Below are 22,235 nucleotides of genomic sequence, written 5' to 3'. Positions count from 1 at the left end.
CCAGACTACCTCCCAGAACAAAGCTAGAGGGTCCCGAATAGAAACACGGCTCCGGAGGCCTCAAGATCCTGAGAGGCGGCTGGGCTTTTGCTTTCTGCTGGTCCCAAAGCCAACGCAGCTTGAAATCGGAACGAAAGCCAGACACTGTCTCGGGCATGTCCAGCCCGGCCCCAAGTCACATACCGGGACCTGCCTTGGGATCAGGGCTGTGCAAAGTGGGGCACAAAGGGACTTTTAGAAATAAAACACCAGAAAGCAGCTTCGTTTAAGAAATATATATATATATGCAAAAAGAAGCAAATAGCTCCCAATTGGCCACAAACACCACTTGAGATGATTAAGCCTTTCAGAGCTGAGCGCACCCCAGCTCTCTTTGCCCGTCTCCTGCTACTCCTTGCTGACTTCCGCGTCCTTGATTAATCTGAAGCCAGAGAAACCCAGTGGCCCAATCTTATTAGGAGCGCCCCGCCCAGAACCTCTGGGGAACTGGGAGGGCAGCGTCACAGCCAAGGAATGTGGGAAATAACATTTTTAAAGCATTTGGGGACAAAATACTTTTTCTTTTAATCTCCTCTCTCTTCATGCCCTATCTCTCCACACGTCACTCCCAGTCACAGCAGTCTGTGTATTTTAGGCATTCGGCTGTTGCATTCTGTGTGTCTAGTGCATGGCAAGTGGATAATGGACATTAAATGCCAGCCCGCGTGCCAGGCCTGGGTACGTGAAGGGAATAGGGAACAGGGAACCATGTCACTGCTCTCTTTCTCTCTCTCTCCCCGGAGTCCAACTTTGAGTTCTAACCCCCACTGGGTTGATTGAAATAATATCTATATAATTTTAAATTATCATCCAATGATCTCTAGAGCTGAATCACAATAGCGGGGTCTCCCTCAGAGCGCTAGCCCAGCAGAAGCTCATTCTGGAAGATCAACCCTGGGGAGAAAAAGGCTTTGAGGGGTGGGAGGTGGGGACCACGCTGAGCTCTGCTGAGCTGTGCTCTTGGCGAGGCTGGAGGACCCCTTCCCTGCCCCCCACCCCATGGGAAGGGAGCAGCTAGCTTGCAGCGGGAAGCAACACATCTCATCTCTGATTTCAGCAGCCCCCAAGCATGGCATGTACGCTGCAAGCCACAGTGACAGCTCCGGGCCAGCTGCTCACAACTGGCTGATGGATCTGAGGAGCACGCTGGGGTGAGGGGCAGGGGAGTGTGCAAGCAAAAGCACTAGCTCCATTAGGTAGCAGACGACCACAAGGGGTTGAACAGGCACCTGGGTGAGAGGTGAGAAGCGGGTGCTGGGGCTGCTGCGCGGCGAACCCCACTCCGACTGCCTCCCTCCTTCCTCCCCCTGCATTTCTGTCCACAGCAGAGGCGCTTCTGAGGCTTGGGGAGGGGCCAGGCCCACGCTCATTAAACCTCCGTGGGTGGCATCACCCTGAGAGGCAGGGTGGAGGAGGGCAGAGCCGGCAGGGACTTGGAGTGATTTGTGGCTCCTAGGGAGGGATGCCTCCCTGGTCCGGAGAGGAGGGTCCGGGGCAGAACGGCGAGGCAGTAATTACAGGAGACGTCCTACTCAAGACACCCATGTGGACTGTTGGCACTATTCCTGGCCCGGTAATTAGGCATTTGGCAAACCCAATCTGTGCCCCGGCTGTCTCACTCACACCCTGTCTTTTGGCCAAGCCGCTCCTCCAAAAGCCGTCTCCGAGGATGGGGAGGAAGGGTCCTCCGAGCCTCCCAGCGATGGCGGCATCTCCTCGAGAGCTCAGGGAGCCCTGCTGGTGGTTCTGGAGATGGTGGTGGACCGGGAGTGTCAGGGGAGGAAAGGTTCTGTATTGCACATCGACTGTCCCCTTCTGGACAAGTCAGCCCCAGCAGAAGAGTCACCTGCTGCCCCATCTCCAGAAATGAAGAGCTTTAATATTCAGACCACCCAGATGAAATGTCATGGCAAATTTGATAAAAACCAAGAGGAAGTGAAATTGACACTGGGGGAAGGAAGGGGCAAATAGTGGGAAGGTGAAACCAAAAGGCACTGAGCATGCTTGGTGGGGCAGAGAAAGACACCATCACTCCAGAGACATGTCGTGACAAAGGGACGGGAACGGTCCACACCAGCTTCAGGCTCTTCAGAAGCCAGAGAGATGCCCGGGTCCGCCGAACCAAGTTGTCCAACGTTTTTCAAGAAACAGGATTTGCTTTGCAAGATGAACGAGGGAGGAGGTCCCGTGACTTCCAAGAGATCGTCCAAGTCCTCCAGCGCCTCACTTCCAAATCCCACCTGGGTCTCCCCAGAACCAGGGAGCTCTCTGGCAGGGTCCCCTTCTTACCCTCGTGGCCCTGGAGTGCTGAAAGGTGCTGGTCCCTGGGAAGGAGGCAGTGACGAGGACGCCCCTGGGAGCTGGGTTACAGAGCCAGCAGAGTCGGGGAGTTCAAGGAGTCTGACGACTGGTCCCCACTGCTACTGCTTCTGCGGTGAGCCTTGGAGCAGGACTCAGAGGGCGACGCAGGCGACTCCTGCTCCAGGACGCTGGGGTAGGTGAAGACGAGGTTCGAGGTGCCTGGGGTGATGGCAGGAGTGGAGGTCACCACTATGGGGGTGTGCAGGGGCTCCTCCCCATAGAAGCCCCCAGCGATGCTGATGGGCTTGATCACGGAGCGCTGGGCCTTGTCCAGCCCCGCCGATGAGGACGAGGGGCTGTCCTCTTCCAGGGGCTCCTGCTTCACCACCACGGCGCCTACCCCTCCGCTGCCCCCACTGCGCAGGGCCTGCAGCCCGGAGGCCGGGGGTGACCGGCGCTCCTCGGGGCTGATCTTGCACACGGGCCCGTGGGCCACCAGCATGAACTCCAGCTTCTCCTTCTCCTTCTGCAGCTCGGCGATCTCCTTCTGCAGGCCCGACTTCTCCTCCTCCAGCTCCTCCGTCTCCTGCAGGGGAAGAGGGGTACGTGAGGGACGGCAGGGGCTGCGCTGGGGGGTTGTCAAATCCGGCTGAGAAAGGGAAAGCCAGCCACGTGCTCAGAGGACAGACCATGAAGACAGCAAGCTCACAGCCCACCTGCACGTTTAAGGTTTCCTTTTGTTTCCAAAGCTCCAGACTGAGAGAAGAGGAAAGTCAGCTTGGAGGAAGGGTGAATTAACGATCGTAGCTGTCATGATCGAGCGCTTACTTTGTGCCAGGCACTGTGTTAAGCATTTCACAGGCATTATCTCATTCAACCTAGCGGTTTCTTGAAGCAGGTATCAGCAACCTGCAGGTATCAGTTTGCAGATGAAACTGAGTTTCCAAGAGGTTTAATCATTTGCCCAATGCCACAGAGCAAGCAGGTAGGGTAGCCCAGATTTGACCCCAATGTAGCTGACTCCAGACTCCACATGCTACCACGCTCTTCTGCCTTGGTGCCAGGACCGCCCCCCGGTACGCCTGAGGGGTGAGTAATAGTGAGATCCGGTGGGGGAAGGGGGCACAGCATGCAGCTCCACCCCTCTCTCCTCGTGCCTCCTCAGCCCCATCCCGCTCGCCGTGGACACATGGACACTAAATTCTAAGCTGCGTGGCAGTGCAGATTTCTGTCTGCGCACACAAGCCCAGGGCAGTGCCCGGCTTATAGGAAGAGCTCAATGTGTCCCGTCTGGATCTTCACCGTCCCTCTTCCCTTTTTTGCTCTAAGTAGAAAGCATATGTTTCAGGACTCACAGAAGCCCGGGAGAACATTCCGTTCAGCCACCGAGCTTTAACAGATGAGACCCCTGCCAGCCTGAGCGGGCACGTGAGGCTGGCATGGACCTCAGCCCTTCCTTTCACACAAAGCCAGAGAAGCAACAGATGCACATGCAGGGGGTCGTTATGGAATACGGAAAGGCACGTGTCCCCAGCCTCTTCCCCACTTTTCCTGAACACAGATTCCTGTTTGAGAACGAGATGACATGGGCCAGAGCTTCGCTAAGCAGCCGAGTACAGCACATTCCGAAGTGAAAAAAAGTTTCCATCTGTCTCAAGGGTCTGACGAATGTCATGAGCTTATGAGAGGCTTCCTGTGGAGGATGTGGCTCAGGGCCTGGGTGGCTGGGTCGTAGGTGGGGAGGCGCGGGGGAGTTGGGTGTGAGGCTTCTAGGGAGGTGGGGGGAAAGCTGAGGGGCCTCAGGGGGGCAGGCTCTTCTGGGGCTGGTGGCAGAAGCACCTGGGGGAGACCCAGGGGGCATGGCTCCTTGCAAGGTCAGTGGTAGGGAGGGCTCTGCTGGGGGAGTCTCCCCGGGGAGTGCTGAGCACTCATGGATCCGCCTCACGTGACATCGGAGCACCGCCACTCCTCCTCCCCGACCCTAACGCCGCCACGGGGCACCACCACAGGCACCGCGGGATTCACGCCGTGCACGTTCAAGACCCAGGAGCGAGGGCTCCAGGATGGACAAAGGGAAGCAGAAGCAGGTGAATGGTAACTGGGAGGATTAAATAAAGTAATAGGACGTGCAAGGCAATGATCTCCAAAGCACCATCCTGGCTGGTCGTTGCAAGGATTGCCGACGGAGTCTCCCTCATCTCCTCACTTTGAACACATTCCACCCAGGAGAGTTAGTCCTGGCTTTGGGCTTCCCCCACACGGCATACGGCCCATCCTGGAGGGCGGGGCTCTGGAGGGAGTTATGTGACGTTGGTCAGGTCAAGCTTTTGAGAGGGAGGGGTAGGGCCACGGGCCCCCAGGTGTGGGCAGTTAGGCAGCAGGGGAGAATGACTCACAAAGGCAGAGGAGGTACCAAGGTGACAGCTTCAGGCTCAGGGCAGAGGCAGGGAACCCTCCCAGCCATGAAGGATATGAGAAAACCCCAAGACAGTACAACTCAGCTGCACGTGACCCATCTCCATGAGACCTAGAGAGCGTCACGACCCCTGCAGAGGTGAAGGAGCCCAGAGAGCAGTTCCCCACAATGCTCGCCCGCCCAAACTAGATGGTTGAAGCTAGGCCGGGCCACTCCTGCTGGTGGCAGGCACCCTGGGAAGAGGAGCCCCAGAGGAGGCAGGTCTGGGCTTGCCTTGGCTCCTGGGCCCGGCAATGCCAACACCCTCTGCCATCCCTCACCCAGGAGCCCCAGCAGGTCTCAGTGCAGGGATCACACAGGTGCTGAATGAGAAAGGGTACCAGGCCCAAGAAGCCTGTCCAATTCTCTCTGGGCCCAGGCTGGTGCTAAAGGCCAGCTCCCTCTCCCCAGCCCTCTCCTTTAATCAGGGCAGTGCTGACCCATGTGCTGAAAGGAAGCAACGTTTCTGTCTGCACTGACTCACATGTCAGCCACTAGGGGCAAGGAGGAGGGAAGGGCCGGGAGCCCTGGGGTCCCTGCTCTGGCCCGCCCAGAAGTGCGCCCGCCCCACGCAGAGCTCACCGCCTGCAGCTTCTCGGTCAGCTCCCGGCGGCGGTTCCGGCACTTGGCCGCGGCCAGCTTGTTCCTCTCCCTCCGGATTCGACGCTTCTCCTCCTCTTCCGGGGACAGCTAGAGGCCAAGGTCAAGGATCATGGTTAGGCTCGGATAAATGGCTCACCACCTTTTCGGCTTTTAACTGCATTTGAAGTAGGGGAAGAAGCCCTTCTGGAACTGGGGAGGGGAGGGCCGAAGGCAAGAGGAGCGCGGCTCAGAGGCCCAGAACACGCAGCTCCCTGCTGTGTGGACGCCTGGGAGGGCGCTTAGAGCTGAACCCCCCCTGGAAGGTGATGTCGCGTGTTTGAAGGGAGAACAGGGTAGCCATGGGTCAGGGACTCACCAGCCCAAGCATGATGGCAGCACGTGTCAGGCCAGCCCCGATTCAGTGCCAAGGCCCGAGAGAACGGGCTGGGACTGCTTCCCGCAGAGTCCCCTCGTGCCAGGCCCGCCCCACCCACTTACGCAGCTTCCTCCACTCTCTGCCTAATGACTCCTCCCCATAACCCTGCCTGCTCTGCGAGCCTCATTATCTCCACGTGATTAAGTAGCTGGGCCCAGAGTAGGAAGCACCCAGGGGGGCATGTTCTGTTGCCAGAGGGAGGGCCACCCCACTCCCAAGCCCCTCTGCCAGCCCTCCAGTGCTGGCTGCTCACACTTCAACCCCGAGGACTCACCCGTGAGCCTGGCACAGTGCCGGGCTGGACAGGACCAGCGAAAGGAGGAGGGGCCCTGAGGCAGGTTAAACCCTGCTGCCCACCACGTCCACTCATTCAACCAACGAGCCCTCTGCACGCCAGGCACAGTTTGAGGGCTTAGAGGTTTGTCAACAGACCAAGTGAACACAAATCCCCCCGCAGCTCCTCACACTGAGGTTGGTTAGGGGCCCGCGGCTCAGGCCAGAGGGCAAGAACTCTGCCCCCACCATCGGGGCTGACACTCTGCTTACACAGAGCCCTCCTTCCAGAGGAGGGCCACCAGCCCCTCGCAGAGGTGATGTGAGGAGATGGCTGGGGGCCAAGGCAGAAAGCAGTTCAAAAGGACAGACCACCCCTTCAGTCATCAGACTGACGGCACCCCTACAAGATGCCAAGTACAGTACTTGGGGCTTAGAAGATTCTGGGGGAATAAGACCTGAGTCCTACCCTCAAGGGATACATGGGGAAAGGGCCAAAGCCACTTTTGGAGGGGCTAAGAGAGAAGCCGCCCCACTGAAGGATGCTGCCTGGACCACCAGCCATCCTGTGAGGGAGGGAGCCACTGCCCAGGCTGGGCCCAGGCCAGAGTCCCCAGGACGCTCCCTGCAGCCTTGAAGGTGTGTGGCTGTGACGTCCTGAACAGGACACAGCATCACTGCAGCAGGCTCCAGGAGGTGCGCACTGACCTGAGCCCATCCAGCCGGTAGCATCTCTGTTAGTCCTCAGGCCCCTTCCAGAGACCCGCTCTTGGAGTCCACGCTGGAGTCCCGGCTCCACTTCCCTCCCTAGGCCCCTCCTCTGCCTAGGAACCCAAAGAGCCGTTGGCTCCATGGTCTCCCTTCTGAGAGGCGTCAGGCAGCTGGGAGCCAAACGCAGGTGTGGCACTTCTGGGTGGACTTGGACAGATTACTGACCCTTCTGAGCCTCAGAGCCCCATTTGTAAAATGGGGTTAATAGGACCTGCCCTGCCTTCCACAACGTTTCTGCAATGATCAGATGAGATGCAGTGTGAGAGTCCTCTCTAAACTGGAAAGTGCTAGAAAGAAGAAGATGCAATTCAGAGGTCTCCTCTCTGAGGCCTTTTCTGCACTCACGGAGCAGCAAGTCAACTGGAGACCCAGAGCCCACAGATTCAGGCACCCTGTTGTCTGTGGAGACCAGCTGGGGCCACGAGGCCACTTGGCCAAGGCCCTGAATACTTGCTACTCCTAACCCTGTCTCAGACTGAGTCCAACAGGGTAACCCTGCTGCAGTCGTGGGTTCAGGGCTCAGCACTGAAAGGCTCCCAGGGTTCCCCTTGAGGCCCAGCTAGCCCCCCTCCTCCTTCACTGATGAGGGGCAGAAAAGATGGAGAGCTGGTCCTGGTCCACTTTGGCCTCCGTTCCCCCTTGGCTGCTTCTGCACAAATTCTGACCTCCCAATTGCCCTAGAAGCCTCGCCCCTATGTGGTGAGGTGTGGGGCAACTTGTGGGAGCTCTAGGCTTAGGAAGTGTTCAGGGGTGGTGACAACACGGTTACAACTCGAGTGTGTCAGCACCACCACATACCCATCCACAAGCCACACACACCCGCCCCTCCCCGCCACTGCTGGCCTCAGAGGGAGCCTCTGGGGCAGGTTACGGAGGAGGGCAGTGAGGCACCAGGCCAGCCCCTGGTAACAGGTTCCTCCCCCTGGGGGAGGCTGGGAAGGCGGAAGTGAGCCTCTGAGAAAAGACCCTTGGGCTAGGAACCTAAAGAGCCAAGGTTCTAGGATGCCGCCACCTAGGCTTCCTCCAAGCTGCCAGACGATTATCTGAACTCCTAACTGACATGGGATAAAACACTTCTGGCTCTCTCTTTCCCTCTCAAAAAAGGAAGGAAATCCTCCAAATTGTCTTAGGGCACGCCTAGGTGGTGCGGTAGGAAAACCACAGGGCTGAAGGTCAAAAGAGGTGGATTCCAGTCCTGGCTCTGCCACTAACTCACTGTGTGAGCCTGGACGAGGCCCTTCTTTCTGGGCCTCAGTTTCCTCATCTGTAAAATAGGTGCAGAGGGAAAATTATTGAATTTTCTGTAATTATTGAAAATTATAGAAAAGCTGGTCTCCAAAGTCTCTTCCAGATATAAACTTCTAGATTTGGTGTGAGCCAGGTTCAGAAAGGATGAAGAGTATTCAGCACATCTTGCTTTGTTGTCCTGCTAACCCAAGAGTCCCCCACAAGCCTGGCTCTTACTCAGGGGTCCCTTACATACAGGGAGAATCCAAATCGTCGGTGGCTATAAAGCTTAGCACCCTGGGCTCCCTGAAGGAGGCACATTTATAGAGGACCTTAGGATCACTGCTACTGCAATATTTATAACTACAGGTATGGAAAGCAGCAGTGAGGGGGATACTGGCCATTTGCCCCAGCAGCAGACAGCACCCGGGAGCTGTGTCTGTTACTGTCTATTACACACACCCCTCCATGCTGCCCCTGCACAGGGCCCTGCCACTAATAGAACAAACCAACATGTAATGGATACAAGGCCCAGCTTTTTCCTCAGAGGAACGGGGCTCCTGTGAAAGCTTCCGGTTCCTCAGAGCAGTGACCCTTGTGATTCTAAGTGTCCTGGGGACTAGTGGCACTGGATCCGCAATTATCCACTGGGCACCACGTTTGAAAGGTCCTTGTATTGGAACAAGGAGTGGAGGTGGACAGTGGTTGAAATGGGGAGGGGTTCCAAAGCTGTAACTGAAGTAATTCTTCAAGCTAACATTTCATTTGAAAAAGGGATTCTACTGCCAAAGTATCTCCCTTCCCTGGACTTGTGGTGGCATGGTGCTGGAGAAAGAGCACCGCACAGGGGTCCAGGGGCCTGGTTCTAGGCCACGCTTCCCCGCTCACTTGCCAAGTAGCCCCAGGTAGTTGTGTCCAGGCCTTGGCTGTGTCATCTGTGAAGGGGGACAGATGGGGCTCTTGGAAGGCTCATTCCCTCCTTTCTGGAATTATGCATGACTCTGATTTCTCTTTTGGGAAGCAGGAGGCCATCGCTGCCCTGGTAATCTGTTAATACAGACAACGGGCCTTTTGAGTGTTGGGTAGATGCTACCTAGAGAGCAGAGGCCCCACCTTTTGCTGGCGTCTCTCTCAGCCAGGTTGACTCCTGCTCAAAGCTGAGCCCCTTGAGGAAAAAAAAGGCTGATGATATCTCACCACCTCCCCCCCCAGCCCCGGGAGCTCAAGCAGCTGAGCAGACTCCAAAGACCCCAGAGTCCCTCCACTTCCGGAATGTGCATCCCAGGCACTTGAAACGGGGTCCTGCCTTGAGTTGGAGGCCCGAACCATGGAGGGAGAATGGAAGTAGTGTGGGCAGTACTGGTCTAGAAGGGGCGGGGGCCTTTAGGACTGCTGGGTATCTACCAGATACTGGGAGACAGTTAAGGACTCCCCAGAAAGCTCCCAGCCAGGGTTCACTGGCTGCTTGTCCTGTGGCCCCTGTACCAAGTTATCAGAGAATGATACTGCTATAGGCAGGGCCTAAGTCCTGCCCATGTGCTGACGCCTCACCACTCACTATGTGCTTTCCCACCATGATCTCATTCGGCTGGAAGCAAGTCCTGGCCAGCAAGACCCTATCTCCATTTTGCAGCTGAGGAAACTAAGACACAGGTTCTAAGGGACACAGGCGAAATGCCTGACTCTCAGGTCTCTAGCTCTGCCTCCACTGGTCCTGAGCTCCTTCATCTCCCCAGTGCTCCCAGAACGTCGACCCTGCTCCCTGCCAGTCTTCAGAAAAACACTGCGTTATAAGGCCTGGAAAGCCACCAATGCGGCTCCTGATCGGAACTGTACCTGTTCATCTCTCCTCCTGCGGCCCACAGTGGTGCCAATCGTCTTGATCACGCCGGGTCTTGGGAGGGCCATGTGCCCGGGGACAGAGGCCAGGCCCGGCAGGGGGCTATAGGGGTGCGAACGGGGGTACGGGTTGGACATGGAGGTGATCACCGTGGGCTGCACCATCCACTGCAGGTCCTGGCTGGTCGTGATGGCGTTGATGGTGGGGATGAAGGCGCTGCCTGAGCCAGGCATATCTACCCGGAATTTCTGAAATGAGGAGAAAAGCAGGATTGAGCCGATAAATACTGCAGAACAGGACAAGCAGAGCCAGGAGGCCAAAACTGGCAGAAAGTGAAGTCAGAGCCTGGGAAGCCAAGGTCAAGACACTGGGTGGACTTCCTGCACATCCAAGAATCAAGGGGATCTTAACTATTCCTGGGACCCCCATGGCAGATCTGCTCCCTGACTGAGGTCCTGGAAACTCCATCCCCAACTGGCTCAGCGAGGATGTGGTCATATCTCCAATGGCTTCTAGGATAGATGTGGTCCCCAGCAGCTCACACTCAGAAGGTCCTCTCTGAAGCCCTCCAGGCCAGCTAGGCCCCCATCTGCAAGACAGCAGGCCTTCTACCCGGGGCCTCCTGAACTTCTGGGTCACTTGCCATTATCCCCGAGGGTACCAGCTTAGGATCCCTTGAGGAGATTTGCCGACCATCTGCTTTGCAGCAACGAGGATCACCAGGAAGGTTGTTATGTCTGCTTTCGTTACTTTCCAAACAGGTTCATGATGCGGTTGTGGCCCCATCAGGGTGAGACCAGGTCCATGAAAAGATATCCTCTGACCCATGAGACTGAAAGTGGTAGCGTCTGCTGCCAGACTTCCCCTTGCTGTCCTTGTCCTCCCTGACCTTCACCCCCATCTTGCTTGGGGCAGACACACTGTGTCTCTCTTTATCTATCTACATATCTATCTATCTGTGCTCACAGGCGTGTCTGTGTGAAACTTTGCTGCTAGCTCTGAGTTTTCTCCCTGTCACTTAATTTATGCCCAGACCACGTTGCAGAGCTCTGTGGAACATGCTGCAGGAAGCATTCTATTTAAAATATAAGATGATGACAGAGTACAAAAGCTAAAATGGGCCATGCTCCTCAGCAGCTGGGCTCGACCTTCCTTCAGGGCAGCTACTAGAAAGCGAGCAGGATGGAGAAGGGAAAGATCCCCTACTTCCAGATTTTCGGGAGAAAGCTCCCCTCCTGAAACCCTCAGCCTCGGATAATTCCTGTTTCCACAAAAAGGTTCTGCACATCCTTTCTTCCCTAACTTGGTGGATGAAATATTGACAACAATAATAACTAACACTTACTGAGCACTTATTAAATGACAGGCACCATGGTAGTGTTTAACCTAGATTGTCCCATTAATTTTCCCTCTGAGGTAAGAACTACCATTATCTCCATTTTAGAGGCAGAAATTCAGGCTTAGAGAGATTAAGTAACTTATCCAAGGCCACGTTCTAATAAGCAGTGGGGTCAGGATTCAAACCCAGTTCAGCCTGACAAAGAGGCTAGGTCTCTCAAATACAGTGCAACACAAGCTTCTGTAGCACTGTTTTTTCCTGCCTCAAAATCCAGCCCCAAGTGCTGGTATCCATCCCCACTGCCCTCGGACAGAGCATCAGGGTCATCCCCACCAAGGGTCCCTACAGACCTTCCCTCACCCAGGACTCCCCACAGGTCTGGTTGACCCCAGATGAAATCCCACTGCCATTAGCATGGATGCTATAGCATCTCCCCTGTATTGGCCCAATCAGACCAACCAGGATTAGAAGTGTCAGCAGCAGCGGCAGCTACCACCACCATGGGCTTTGCCCCTGGTGACGACAGCCGGGTTGCTTTGTGTAAATACTTCACTGCAGCTGAGGGAGCTGTGGACCCTTCGCTGTGGACCCTTCCTTGCTCACTCCCCTACCAGCTGCCTGACCCTAGTCTGGGTAGTGGAATGTGGCTGTCTCACCTCCCAGACTGCCCTGGGGCCCCAGGTCAGGGGCATTCAGTGAAGAGAGCGACCCAGTGCAATGAATTCTGGGATTCTATGAAGTTACCAGTGCAATGGATTCTGGGAGTCCGTGAGGCGAGTTGCCCAGTGCAGTGGATTCTGGGATTCTGTGAAGTTACCAGCGCAATGGATTCTGGGAGTCCATGAGGAGAGCTGCCCAGTGCAATGAATGGATTCTGAGTCACCTCCCAAGGCAAAGACAACTGGACTTTTTATCCGGAGCTCACTGAAAAGTAATAGGTGTATCTGGGTATGTGTGTGTGAAGGAGGGCAGGATGCAGTGAACACGGAAGGATACAAGTGGGAAATGATCTTCAAGGAGGAAAAACAGACAACCAGGGCTGGCTGTGAGGAGGCAGGGCAGTGAGAACACGTGAGCGGCTGAGTTTGTACGGAAGCACTAAAACCCAGGCAGCTATGCTTCTCTTGGGCTGCTGGATTGGGAGGGAGAATGGGGAGTAGTCTGAGTCAGGAGGCCTGGATCTGAGGCCCTGGTGGATCACTGAGGACCCGGTTTCCCTGTCTGGAAAGGGGAGTAGTCACACCAAACTCACTGCACTATCATGAGGATTAAATAGGAAGCTGCTTGTAGTCACGGGCTCTAACAGCACACCAGCGGCTCTCAACCCCGGCTGCACGTTAGAATACTCGAGGAGCTTTTTAAGAACACCAATGCCGCAGCCAGCCTCACCATTACAGGTCTAAATGCATTGCTTTGGGGTGGGGTTCTGATAAGGTGCTTTAAAAAAATGCCTGAGGAGGTTCTAACGTGCAGCCAGGGTTGAGAAACGCTGCTCCAAATAAGCGAAAGGTGGCGTCATCGTCATCACGACCACCGTCGCCACCATCACCATCCTCAACATGCATCGTCCCTGGAAGTGTCTGTGCGCTTACAGTGCAAAAAGGGTGGCCCCAGGGAGAATGCCAGCTTCTGATTCCTGGGAAGCACCCAACATTTTTATTGTTTCTCTTCCCAAGTCCGGTTCTGGGTTTGAAAGACACCCGAGGCATCCAGCAGGATGGTTTAATGTGACCTTCCACTTCTGTGGGGGAACTGTCAGCTTTCCTTTCAGGAAAGCACCCAAGAAATTCATTCCTCCTTCCAAAAAAACAAACAAAAGAGCTCCCATTTCAGGCTGGGAGAGGGAAGCCAAAAAGCTGAAGCAAAGCTGAGAGACTAAGATCCCTTAGGACTCAGTGGCTGACTCCCAGCCCCTCTCGGGGCCCTCCGGTCCACTCACTCTGTGATGGCAGGTCCACGGAAGGCCGTGCCCAGCCATCAGCCAGACTCCTTGCAGCAATGGCTTGGTCTAGACAAAACAAGACAGCAATAAAAACAAGGCAGTAGGTAATGACTGCCTCTGAATGCATGTACAACTTGTTTCAGAGGGAGGTAAAGCCATCTGGAGAACACACTGGCTCTAAACTGCAAGGAAATCACGTCCTAGCCCCTGAGGGGACCGGGGCTGTGATAAAGAAGGCTTTTGTCTGCAGGTGGAGGCTCTGTGAGACACACAGACGTTTAAGTGAGATCTGACAGATGTGTCTTGTCTCAACTCCAAAGGTATTTTTCAGAAAGCGACACTGGGGTTGGAGAGGAGAGGAGGGCCTAGGAGTCTGTGAAGCCAGAAGTCAGCCTGGCATTCTTCTCTGACAACAGACCCAAGAATCAGTCAAATGTCATGCTGGGGAGAAATCACGGCTCTCTACGAACGGGTTAACACTGGACAGAAACCAAGATGGGGTCTCCCAGCTGCGGGCGTTAGGGTGGTTTGATCCCTGATGCAGCACCAGGTGTGTGCTGGGAGTGGGGGGTTACAGGAGGGAACCCAGGACCCTTACTTGACTCCCCTGGGGCTCTCCAGCCCCCCCGGAAGCTCCTCCTATAGGGACAGAATCGAAGATGCTGGATGGCTGTGTGGTATTCCAGCCTGGCAGAGCCTCCAAATGCTTCCTTTCACTGTGTCATCCTGTTGACTTCTGGGTGGGCAAGAATGCCTATAAAAGGACAAACTGCCCCCCACCCCCACCGACCTCCTAGAGCATCTTGGCAAACTTCTGCTGTCAAAGGCCAGATAGTAAATATTTTAGACTCTGGGGGCCATGAGGTCTCTGTTGCAGCTACTCAGCTCGGCCACACTAGCGTGAGGGCAGCCACAGACGAGATGTAAACTAACGGGCGTGCCTGTGCTCTCTTAAGCCCTATTTACAAAAACACTCGGGCCAGAGTTTGGCAGCCTCTGTCCTAGAGGATCATTCTCATCTCTCATGCTCAGGTTCGTGGAAAAAGAATAAAGAGAGGAAGCAAGAAAGCAACAAATCACAACTATTCTTCTAACCCAGGGAGTGAAGGGATGAACTCTCACTAGACAGGTTGACTCTCCAGAACCTGAAGCCCAAGTGTGAGCCCTGACAAGCCTTGCTGCAGGTCTTCGGGCAGCAGAACCTCCTTATCCTGAAGCATCCTGAATTTAAGGGAGCTGCGGGGCCGCTCAGTAAGTACGTGTGTCCTCCCATTGCCTATGAGAAAGACAGCTCAGAACACAGGGCCCCTAGGGCCACCCAACTTCATCAGGTCAGACAGGTCCCTGTAGCCCAGCAGTTGCTAATTTGGGAAAATGACCTTTCTGAACTCTGCAGGGCCTTGGATTCAGAAATGAGGGTCACAACCACGGCCTTCTGCAGAAAGGTCCAGGAAGTAGGGTTTGGGTTCCTATTTTCTGCAGACGTGGATGGGGCAGGGCTTATCCCAGAAACTCCTGGGCTGGGCAGAAATGGCATTTGAGATGGAAGTCAGAGTTGGTGTTTTGGGCCCATCACCGCAGTCAGGTATTTCTCCATCAGATTGATTCTTGACTGGGCCACAAAGCACTCGAGCCATGAACCCCATGAATACCTGTGACCTGCCTCGGCAGGCAGAAATGATTATGCATATCTGGGAAGAGACTGGGTCTTTTCTCTTAAGAACCCCTTTTCTTAGTTTCCCAGCACAGGAAAAGGAAAATTCCAACATCCCAGGAGACTGGCTTGGGGAAGAGGAGAAGGCAGGGCAAATGCTGCTTCAAATGCCCCAGAATAACCCTGCTGAGGTCCAGTTTGACTCAAATGCTCTGTATTTTTACCTAACGTGGGGTGTTCTCCAAAGCCTTCTATATGGAATTCAACCAATTTTCACAGATTCTGCAGTGGACATCACTTTGACCTTTGATCTTTCATTCCTCTCTGAGGAAAGCCACTTAGCTCACCATGGAAATGGTCCTAATAACTCGTGATTTCCCCAAATTTTACAAACACTATCTCAGGTGACCTGCCTCCTGTCAGGTTCACTTGAAAGAATCATGCTATCTTTCTTCACCTAACTGCCAGGGTGAAGCACAGCAAAGAAGAAAAGAAAAAAGCAAGGAAAATAAGGCGAGCAACACAGAGTTTCCACCGGGTTCCCCAGTGTCTTTCCTCCCAGGGCCCTTCTGGACAGAAATTCCACTCCAAAGCATGAGAGGACTCTCTCCACCATTCTGTGGATCCCTTTTGTACCTCCACCAATCCTGGGACAGCTCTGCACTCCACGGGAAGGGGATGCCATCTCATCTTCTCTACAACCACAGCAGGTGAGCGTGGCCAAGTCACTGCCACGTGACAGGGTGCGAGACAGCAGCGGGCAAGAGGAGTCTTACACCTTCCCTCTCCAGCCCAGTGAGTCCAAGAGGGACAGAGTTACCGAATGGAGTTTGGAACAGATATATTTGCCTCAATCAGGGCAGCTGCCGTCATTTTGAAATGCTGTGGCCATCAAAAGATACCACATACAACACAGATGAGACACATCCATAAAACACGAATTCTTTTTCTTTCTTTCAACAAATAGACCAGAAAGTTAGCCTCCCGAATTCTCAAAATCTGTATAACAGAGTGGGGAAATCTAAGGTAGAGGTGGCACAGGTGCCTGCTTTTGGTGTGCCTTGTCTTGGTGACTGCTGTCCCAGGAAGACTCCTGAGATGAAGACCAACAGGATGCGGGGTCACACCCTGCTTTGGACCCAGACAGATCACCCAGACCTCATACATCACACTTGGTTCTTTATATGTCAGATCTTTTGATAACTTCCAAATATCAAATTCACCCTCAAAAGACAAAGATATGTTAGGAGGGAGGGTTTTCAAAAGAATTTGCTGAAGGCAGTCCCAAAGAGGGATGTTGTAAAACCTTTCTGAATCTAATAGCCACAGCATTCAAATAAGTATTTAGTCTTCTCAAGGAACAACAATGAAGGGGACAACAGTGATTTGGGTGCATAAGTTCGGGTGTGTTTGTAATAAGACAGAAAAGAAAAAAACAGAGCCTCCTAACTTTACACTCACCTTGCATAACGAGGCAGGCAGAAATAAAGTAATGGAAATGCACTCAGGAGTTTGGATAGGAAAATTCAACTGCCACTCAGACAATACGTGACTGCGGTTTCACCCCATTCACTTTGATGAAACAGTGACACTGACTTCCACCATCAAGAATCAGCGGAACAGACAAATTCCTGGGATAACATTTCGTTTGATCCTAATCTACAACATCTGTGAGATCAAGGCAAAAAAAAAAAAAAAAAAAAGGCCCCAGACCCTTAATATACACCTCCCACCTTCCCACCAATTCTGAAGACCACCTCCCCAAATAAAATTCCCAATGTCCTAATACAAACAATATCAAGAAAACAAGCCTTGGGAATTTGAAGACATTGTGCTGACAGATGTCAAAATAGGGAAAGAAAAAAAGCACTCCCTTTTCAACTACGTTTTATTCAGAACAAAAAAAAAAATCAGAAAAGAAACTGCATTTCAAAGTCAAGCAGCTCCTAGTTAACCACTGTTAAATATACGGCATTTATTTGTCCTGGATTAAAAAGAAAAAAATCCTAAGAATTCCGAAAACTCACCAGGTTAACACTCTCGGGGGCTGGAAAAATACATTCCCCAGATAGTTCTTCTAAGAATGTCCCGTAGGGGGCACTAGAGAGGTATGATTGGGGCTGACTTGGGAATCACAGTCATTTCTGGTAAAAGTTCTTTGATGTGAGGAATGTCCCAGCCTGGGTACAGTTGGCAAAAGTTCACTCTGGGGAATTTTGTGCGTGCGTGCGTGCGTGCGTGCGTGCGTGCGTGTGTGTGTGTGTGTGTGTGTGTCTTGCAAAAGGATGGTTGCCAAAGAAGAGAGCTAGTCTGGTATTCCTTGAACTGTCCCCCTTGATTTATTTTCACAAGTTATCTGAGGAACAGACAAATGGCAGCCTTGGAAAAGTTCTGGGTCTTGTTTTTGTTTTGTTTTTCATTAAAAGGGGGCCCAGCTGATGAAAACAAGTTATGAAATGACCTATGTTTGTGTAACTGGCTGAATTGCGTAATGCTCAGGGCCTGAAACGGTTTAAGAGTCGTGCAGCCAGGCAGGGCACATATCTGGTAGGTGTTTTCCTAGGAAAGTTAGGAGAGAGAGAGAAAACAACAACAACAACAACAATAAAAAGAAAAAGCCAGGAGGGGGAGGTGTGTGCAACGAATCAAATCACCAATGACCAGCCTCTGAGATTAAAACTATAACTGGAACAGGAAATATTTTCCATGCTTCAAGTTCCTGCCATATACAAGAACAGAGGTTTCAACAGAGTTATCTGCCCCCCACCACCCTCCCCAAGTCACTGAAACGCATGGCCATGGGTTAAGATCAAGCTTTATGAAGTGAGAGAGGAGAGGAATGTTCTAGGTTGAGTAAACAGCAACAAACTTCTCAGGAATATCAGACCCCACAAACAAAGAGAGCAGAGAAAAATAATATTCACTTGTCCAGGGTGAAACCAGAGAATGCTCTTACACTGATTGGTCCGCTGAGATGCCACAAAAGGAAGAAGGACCATCACTAACTGTCAGGAAAGTCTCCCCGTAAAGGAAGCTGAGAGAAATAAAGTGACTACAGGTTTTATCTGGTATGCAATAAAGTTACCTCGAGCCAGAGTGGGGTCACAGACTTGGGAAGTAACAAAAGCTTCTCGCGTCAGTCCTTAGGACCACAGAACAGCTCCGCTCAAAGTCACAGAGATGAGAGAAAAAAACCCTGCCTCCCTCCCCCACCCCCTCCCTCAGGGGTGGATAGGCTGAGAAACTTGTCCAAAGCTACAATACCTTGCCAATCCCTCTGGTTTGAAAGGCGCCTCACTCAAGCTGCTGGGCCGAATGGGCAGGCGTATATGCAAGAACCCTGTGCACCAGTTATTACTAATTGCAAAATCCTCATGTGTTACAGCATGCTAGGAATTAGCCAACAGCTGCTTTTTGCTTCGGTAATGAGGCCCCATTACACTCTGCTGGACTGAGTTCTCTTCCTTCTTCCTAGCACTGGTTTCCTGTCTGATTTTCTTCCAAAACAGGGAATTGCCTCCGCTCACATCCTGGGCTCAAAGCCCTAGTGACACAGATTATTCAGTTGGGGCACTGATGTCCGGTCTGACTTCCCATCTAGGCCCCAGGGTCTGAGAAAAGCCAGGCGGCGAGGTTGTAACATCTCAGTGATGAGTGCCACAGAAACGGCAGCCAAAGGAGCAGATGAGAAATCAAAAGATCCCTTCCTGGTTCGGAGAGGCAGAGAGGGACTTTTTGGGGGCTGTTGAACCGGAGAATGAGGGAATGCGTTATAAATGACTCTGACCCATTGCCTAACGATAGCTGGACTCGATACAAACCACCAATGGGGCAGCAAAGCAAACAAAATCAAACACTTTGGAACAAGATTGGAAACTCATCACCTTGGTGCCCGCCACTAGGGGTGCACTGGCTGCACCCTCAGCGCACAGACTAGGCTCTCTACAGTGGTGCTTATGGGGACACCAGGGCAGGTAGAGGGAAGGCACAGAGAAGCCGTTTTGAGGACTCACCAGGTACGGGGAGCCACTCTGGAATAAGATACCCCTCTTCAGTTACCAAAGAGCACCGTGTCTCCATTTTATTCTCCATCAGGGTCCCTCCTCCCTGGAAGCCCACCCCAACCCCTTCTGGTTGGCTGGCGTATAGAGGCCAAGGCCACTGCCTTACCAGAGCAACTCTTGCTGCAGCCAGTTTGGCTACAGACTCTGCAGATCCTGACTGAGGCGGGTTTCAGGTTCTAGCGGCCTTGTTTGTTAAGCCAGCTCCCTCACAAGCCTCGGGGTGGGGGGGTGGCTGCTGCCGAGGACAGGCACCCCACCAGCACCACCAACCCAGCAGCACCCTCCTGGTATTTATTTATTCTGGTATTTATAGACAGATCGCACGCACAATCCCTCCAGTGCAAACCAGTCCGCCTGCTTTAGAAACAAGTTGTTTTTCGGCTTCCAGAACCACTCAGGAGCCCAAGCGAGGTCTCTCCACCCTCCCCGCCCCCCTTCTCTCTGCAGGCGTCCTTGCCCCAAGGTACTCCCAGACCCACAAGGCGCCCCTTCTGGTGGCAGTGCAGACTCCTTCTCCGACCCTAACAGGAGATGGATGGGCGCCGGGCACCTAGGCACAGCCGAGCCAATCAAGGCTGACCTCCTCCTTCCTTCCTGACCTTCGCACCTGATTCCCAGAGCGCCAACCCGCACCCACTCCGGATTACTTGAAGGAGCCCAACCATGTTTCCGAGTCCCCAACATTTTTCAGAAATTAAGACCGATGGGGGCCGGGGAAGAGAAGGAGAGGGTTTTTCGCAAGAATAAGGTCCCGAGATGTAGGGAGGGGCCCGTGGGTGCAAAGATTTTTTGTTTTTTGTCCACCACGGAAAGAGAGGAGAATGGAGGTGGATTCCTGGGAGAGGAGGTACAGGCTCCTGGGAAAAGGACCTGCAATTCCAGGAGCTGGTCTGGATAAGATGTAGTGTGAAGGATAGGGTTTGCTGGCTGTTCCAGCCCGCTCGCCGCTCCAGTTTAAAAAAAAAAAAAAAAAAGTGTTGGCGTTGGGTAGAGGGGATGAAAGGAGGTGTGGGCAGGACAAGACGAAAATCCAGAACTTACAATGGTGGCCCGTAGGAATTTTCTCGCCAAACCAAGAAACGGAAAAGAAAGCAAGAGAGGCAGTGGCGGCGAGAGGAAGGCGGGTATCCGCCCGCGCCGCCAGGTGCACCCGGGCCCCGCACCTACCTGCTGGCCGCCGCCGCCACTGGAGTAGGACTCGGCGTGCGCAGGAGAGCCGCTGCTGCCCCGGGATGAGGTATCAAAGTTCCCGGGATAATCTTGGTACATGATCCGCGGTGGGGGCCCGAGAGGAAACAGGGTGTTTTTCTTCCCCCGCCCTCGCCGAGGCCGCGCACCGGCTGCTGAACGCTGGCTCCCTGCGGGCCGCGCCTCGGGCTCTAGTCTTCGCTCCCGGGCTTCTGCCCCTCGGCGGCGACACCCCGGGAACAGTGCCCCCCGAGCGCCGAGCGCTGCACTTCTTTCCTGCTCTACGAGCGCTGCGGATCCGGCTGTCCACCCGGTCCCTCCCACTAAAAAGTCCGCGCGTCCCTCTGTCCCTCCCCTGCGCGCGCCCTCCTGCCCCCGCGCGCAACCGGAGCTCAGCCCGGACCGCCGGCTCAATCAAAAATTGGAAAGTAAAAAAGAATAGGAGCCCGGCGAGTCAAGCCTGCCAGGTCTGGGGACCCCCGATTTCAGGCAGGGCAAAAAAAGGCGAAAAGAAAGGCTGCCCGCTTGGAGAAACTTCTATTTCCTCCTTTTAGAAAAGGAGCTGAGAATAAACTTCCTGTGGCCGACTCGCCGCCGGAGTTTCGAGCGGTTCGGACACTTGACTAGAAGAAGGCAGCCTGCGCCCGGCCCGCGGCCGGTGGGGTTCCAGTTGAGCCGGCGCGGAGAGGGACGCGGCTCCGCTCCCCGTGTCACAGCTGCGGCGCCCGGACCTGCACCCCTTCCCCGGCGCCCGCTCCCGGACGGGCCCGTGTCGCCCGTCCGCGCCTCTCTCACTCCCTCTCTCTGTCCCCGCCGAACGCCGTTCGCTTGCTCGCTGGTTTGCTCGGAGCCCCAGCGCTCTGCCCGAGATGAGTCACTACAATGGCACGAGTTCAACTCCACACTCTTTATTCTCCAGCCCCTGTACCTCACGTCAACCCCAGACTCCACCTTGCAGGGAGGAGCGCGCGGGGAGGCGGAGGGAGAAGGCCGAGGAGGAGGAGGAGGAGGAAGAGGCGCGGGAGGAGGCGGGCGCAGCGCCACCCTCCCTGCCCCGGCTCCCGGCCGCGCTGACGCCAGCCGCACACCCAGCGCTAGGAAGGAAGGGGGTGGCGGGTGTGGGAGCGGACCGCTGGCGCGGTTTGGGGGAGCCGAGGCTCCTGGCCCTTCCCCCCCCCCCCAGCCCACCCCCGGCCCTGCGCCCTTGGTCTGCTCCACTGGCGCATGTTGCCAAAGATGGTCATTTGCGTTAGAGGACGCGAGTGCGGGTTCCCTCGCTTTCGGGTGACGTGGAGGGAGAGGGATTCCCTCGCCGGCTCCCCAGCACGCCACGGCCTCCCCCCCTTCCACCACCCTGGGAAGGGGCGCGGGGCGGGGCCCCCGAGAGCGGCCGCAGGGGCCTCGGCGCCGGGTTTTAGAAAATAATCACAGTCCCGAAGAGCGAGACGGGCGGTTCGGTGCGGCGCCACCGCGAGGCTGGGAACCGGGCGCGCAGAGCCGCTCGCAGGGAGGGCGCGGCCGCGCATGGTCGTCGGCGTCCTCCGCGGCGCCGCCTGAAGCAGCGGGCGCCCTGGGCGCGCTGGGTATCCGCACCTCCCTGAGGCCGGGCCTTGCCGGGGCGAGGCGCCGCCGGGCGGGGCCGGCCTGCCTATTTTCCCCTCCGTGGCTGGCTGCCCACTGCTTCCCGCCCCTTCCCGCCCCCGCCCCGTTTTTTCGGCCCTGAAATTAATTTGTTAGGAGTAGCCTTGAAGACGAAATTAAACAGTCAAGACATTCAGGCCGCCCTCTACGCTGGGCAATTAGGACGCATCTAATAGGAGTAATCGGGCATTATAAGCAACCTTGACTGTTACGAATTTGGAAGAAAAAAAAAAAAAAAGGGAAGAGGGAGGCCCGGGAGAGGGTGTGCCCCAACGTTGTCTTCAGCTGTTTTGGAGCGAAGTTCAGGCAGTAGGTAGTGCGGATTCCTAGGTTCTCCCGCCTCGCTGGGCGGGGTGCGGGGTAAAGAGCACAGGCCCTGGAGTATGAACGCCAGGCTGTGCTGTTTACGAGCTGTGAGACTTTGGGCGACTCCCTTAACCTCTCTGGGCTTCAGTTTCTTCCTATCAAACGAAGGGGTTGAGA

General features: G+C 54.7%; 1 protein-coding gene across 1 annotated transcript; it reads right to left on the bottom strand.

The window, feature by feature from the left end:
* Positions 1–1,259: 1,259 nt before the first annotated feature.
* Positions 1,260–20,974, bottom strand: FOSL2 (FOS like 2, AP-1 transcription factor subunit). The gene is made up of 4 exons (XM_082852446.1): positions 20,091–20,974; positions 9,921–10,172; positions 5,378–5,485; positions 1,260–2,926 (listed from the first exon to the last, which is right to left on the bottom strand). Exons 1-4 carry the CDS (start codon positions 20,190–20,192, stop codon positions 2,405–2,407), a joined length of 984 nt encoding a protein of 327 aa, XP_082708572.1. The 5' UTR covers positions 20,193–20,974; the 3' UTR covers positions 1,260–2,404.
* Between the last annotated feature and the right edge of the window lie 1,261 nt (positions 20,975–22,235).

The sequence above is a fragment of the Leucopleurus acutus genome (assembly GCF_964270905.1).
Source record: "Leucopleurus acutus genome assembly, chromosome: 12".
Lineage (NCBI taxonomy): Eukaryota > Metazoa > Chordata > Mammalia > Artiodactyla > Delphinidae > Leucopleurus > Leucopleurus acutus.
This window is presented reverse-complemented; position numbering and strand designations above follow the sequence as displayed.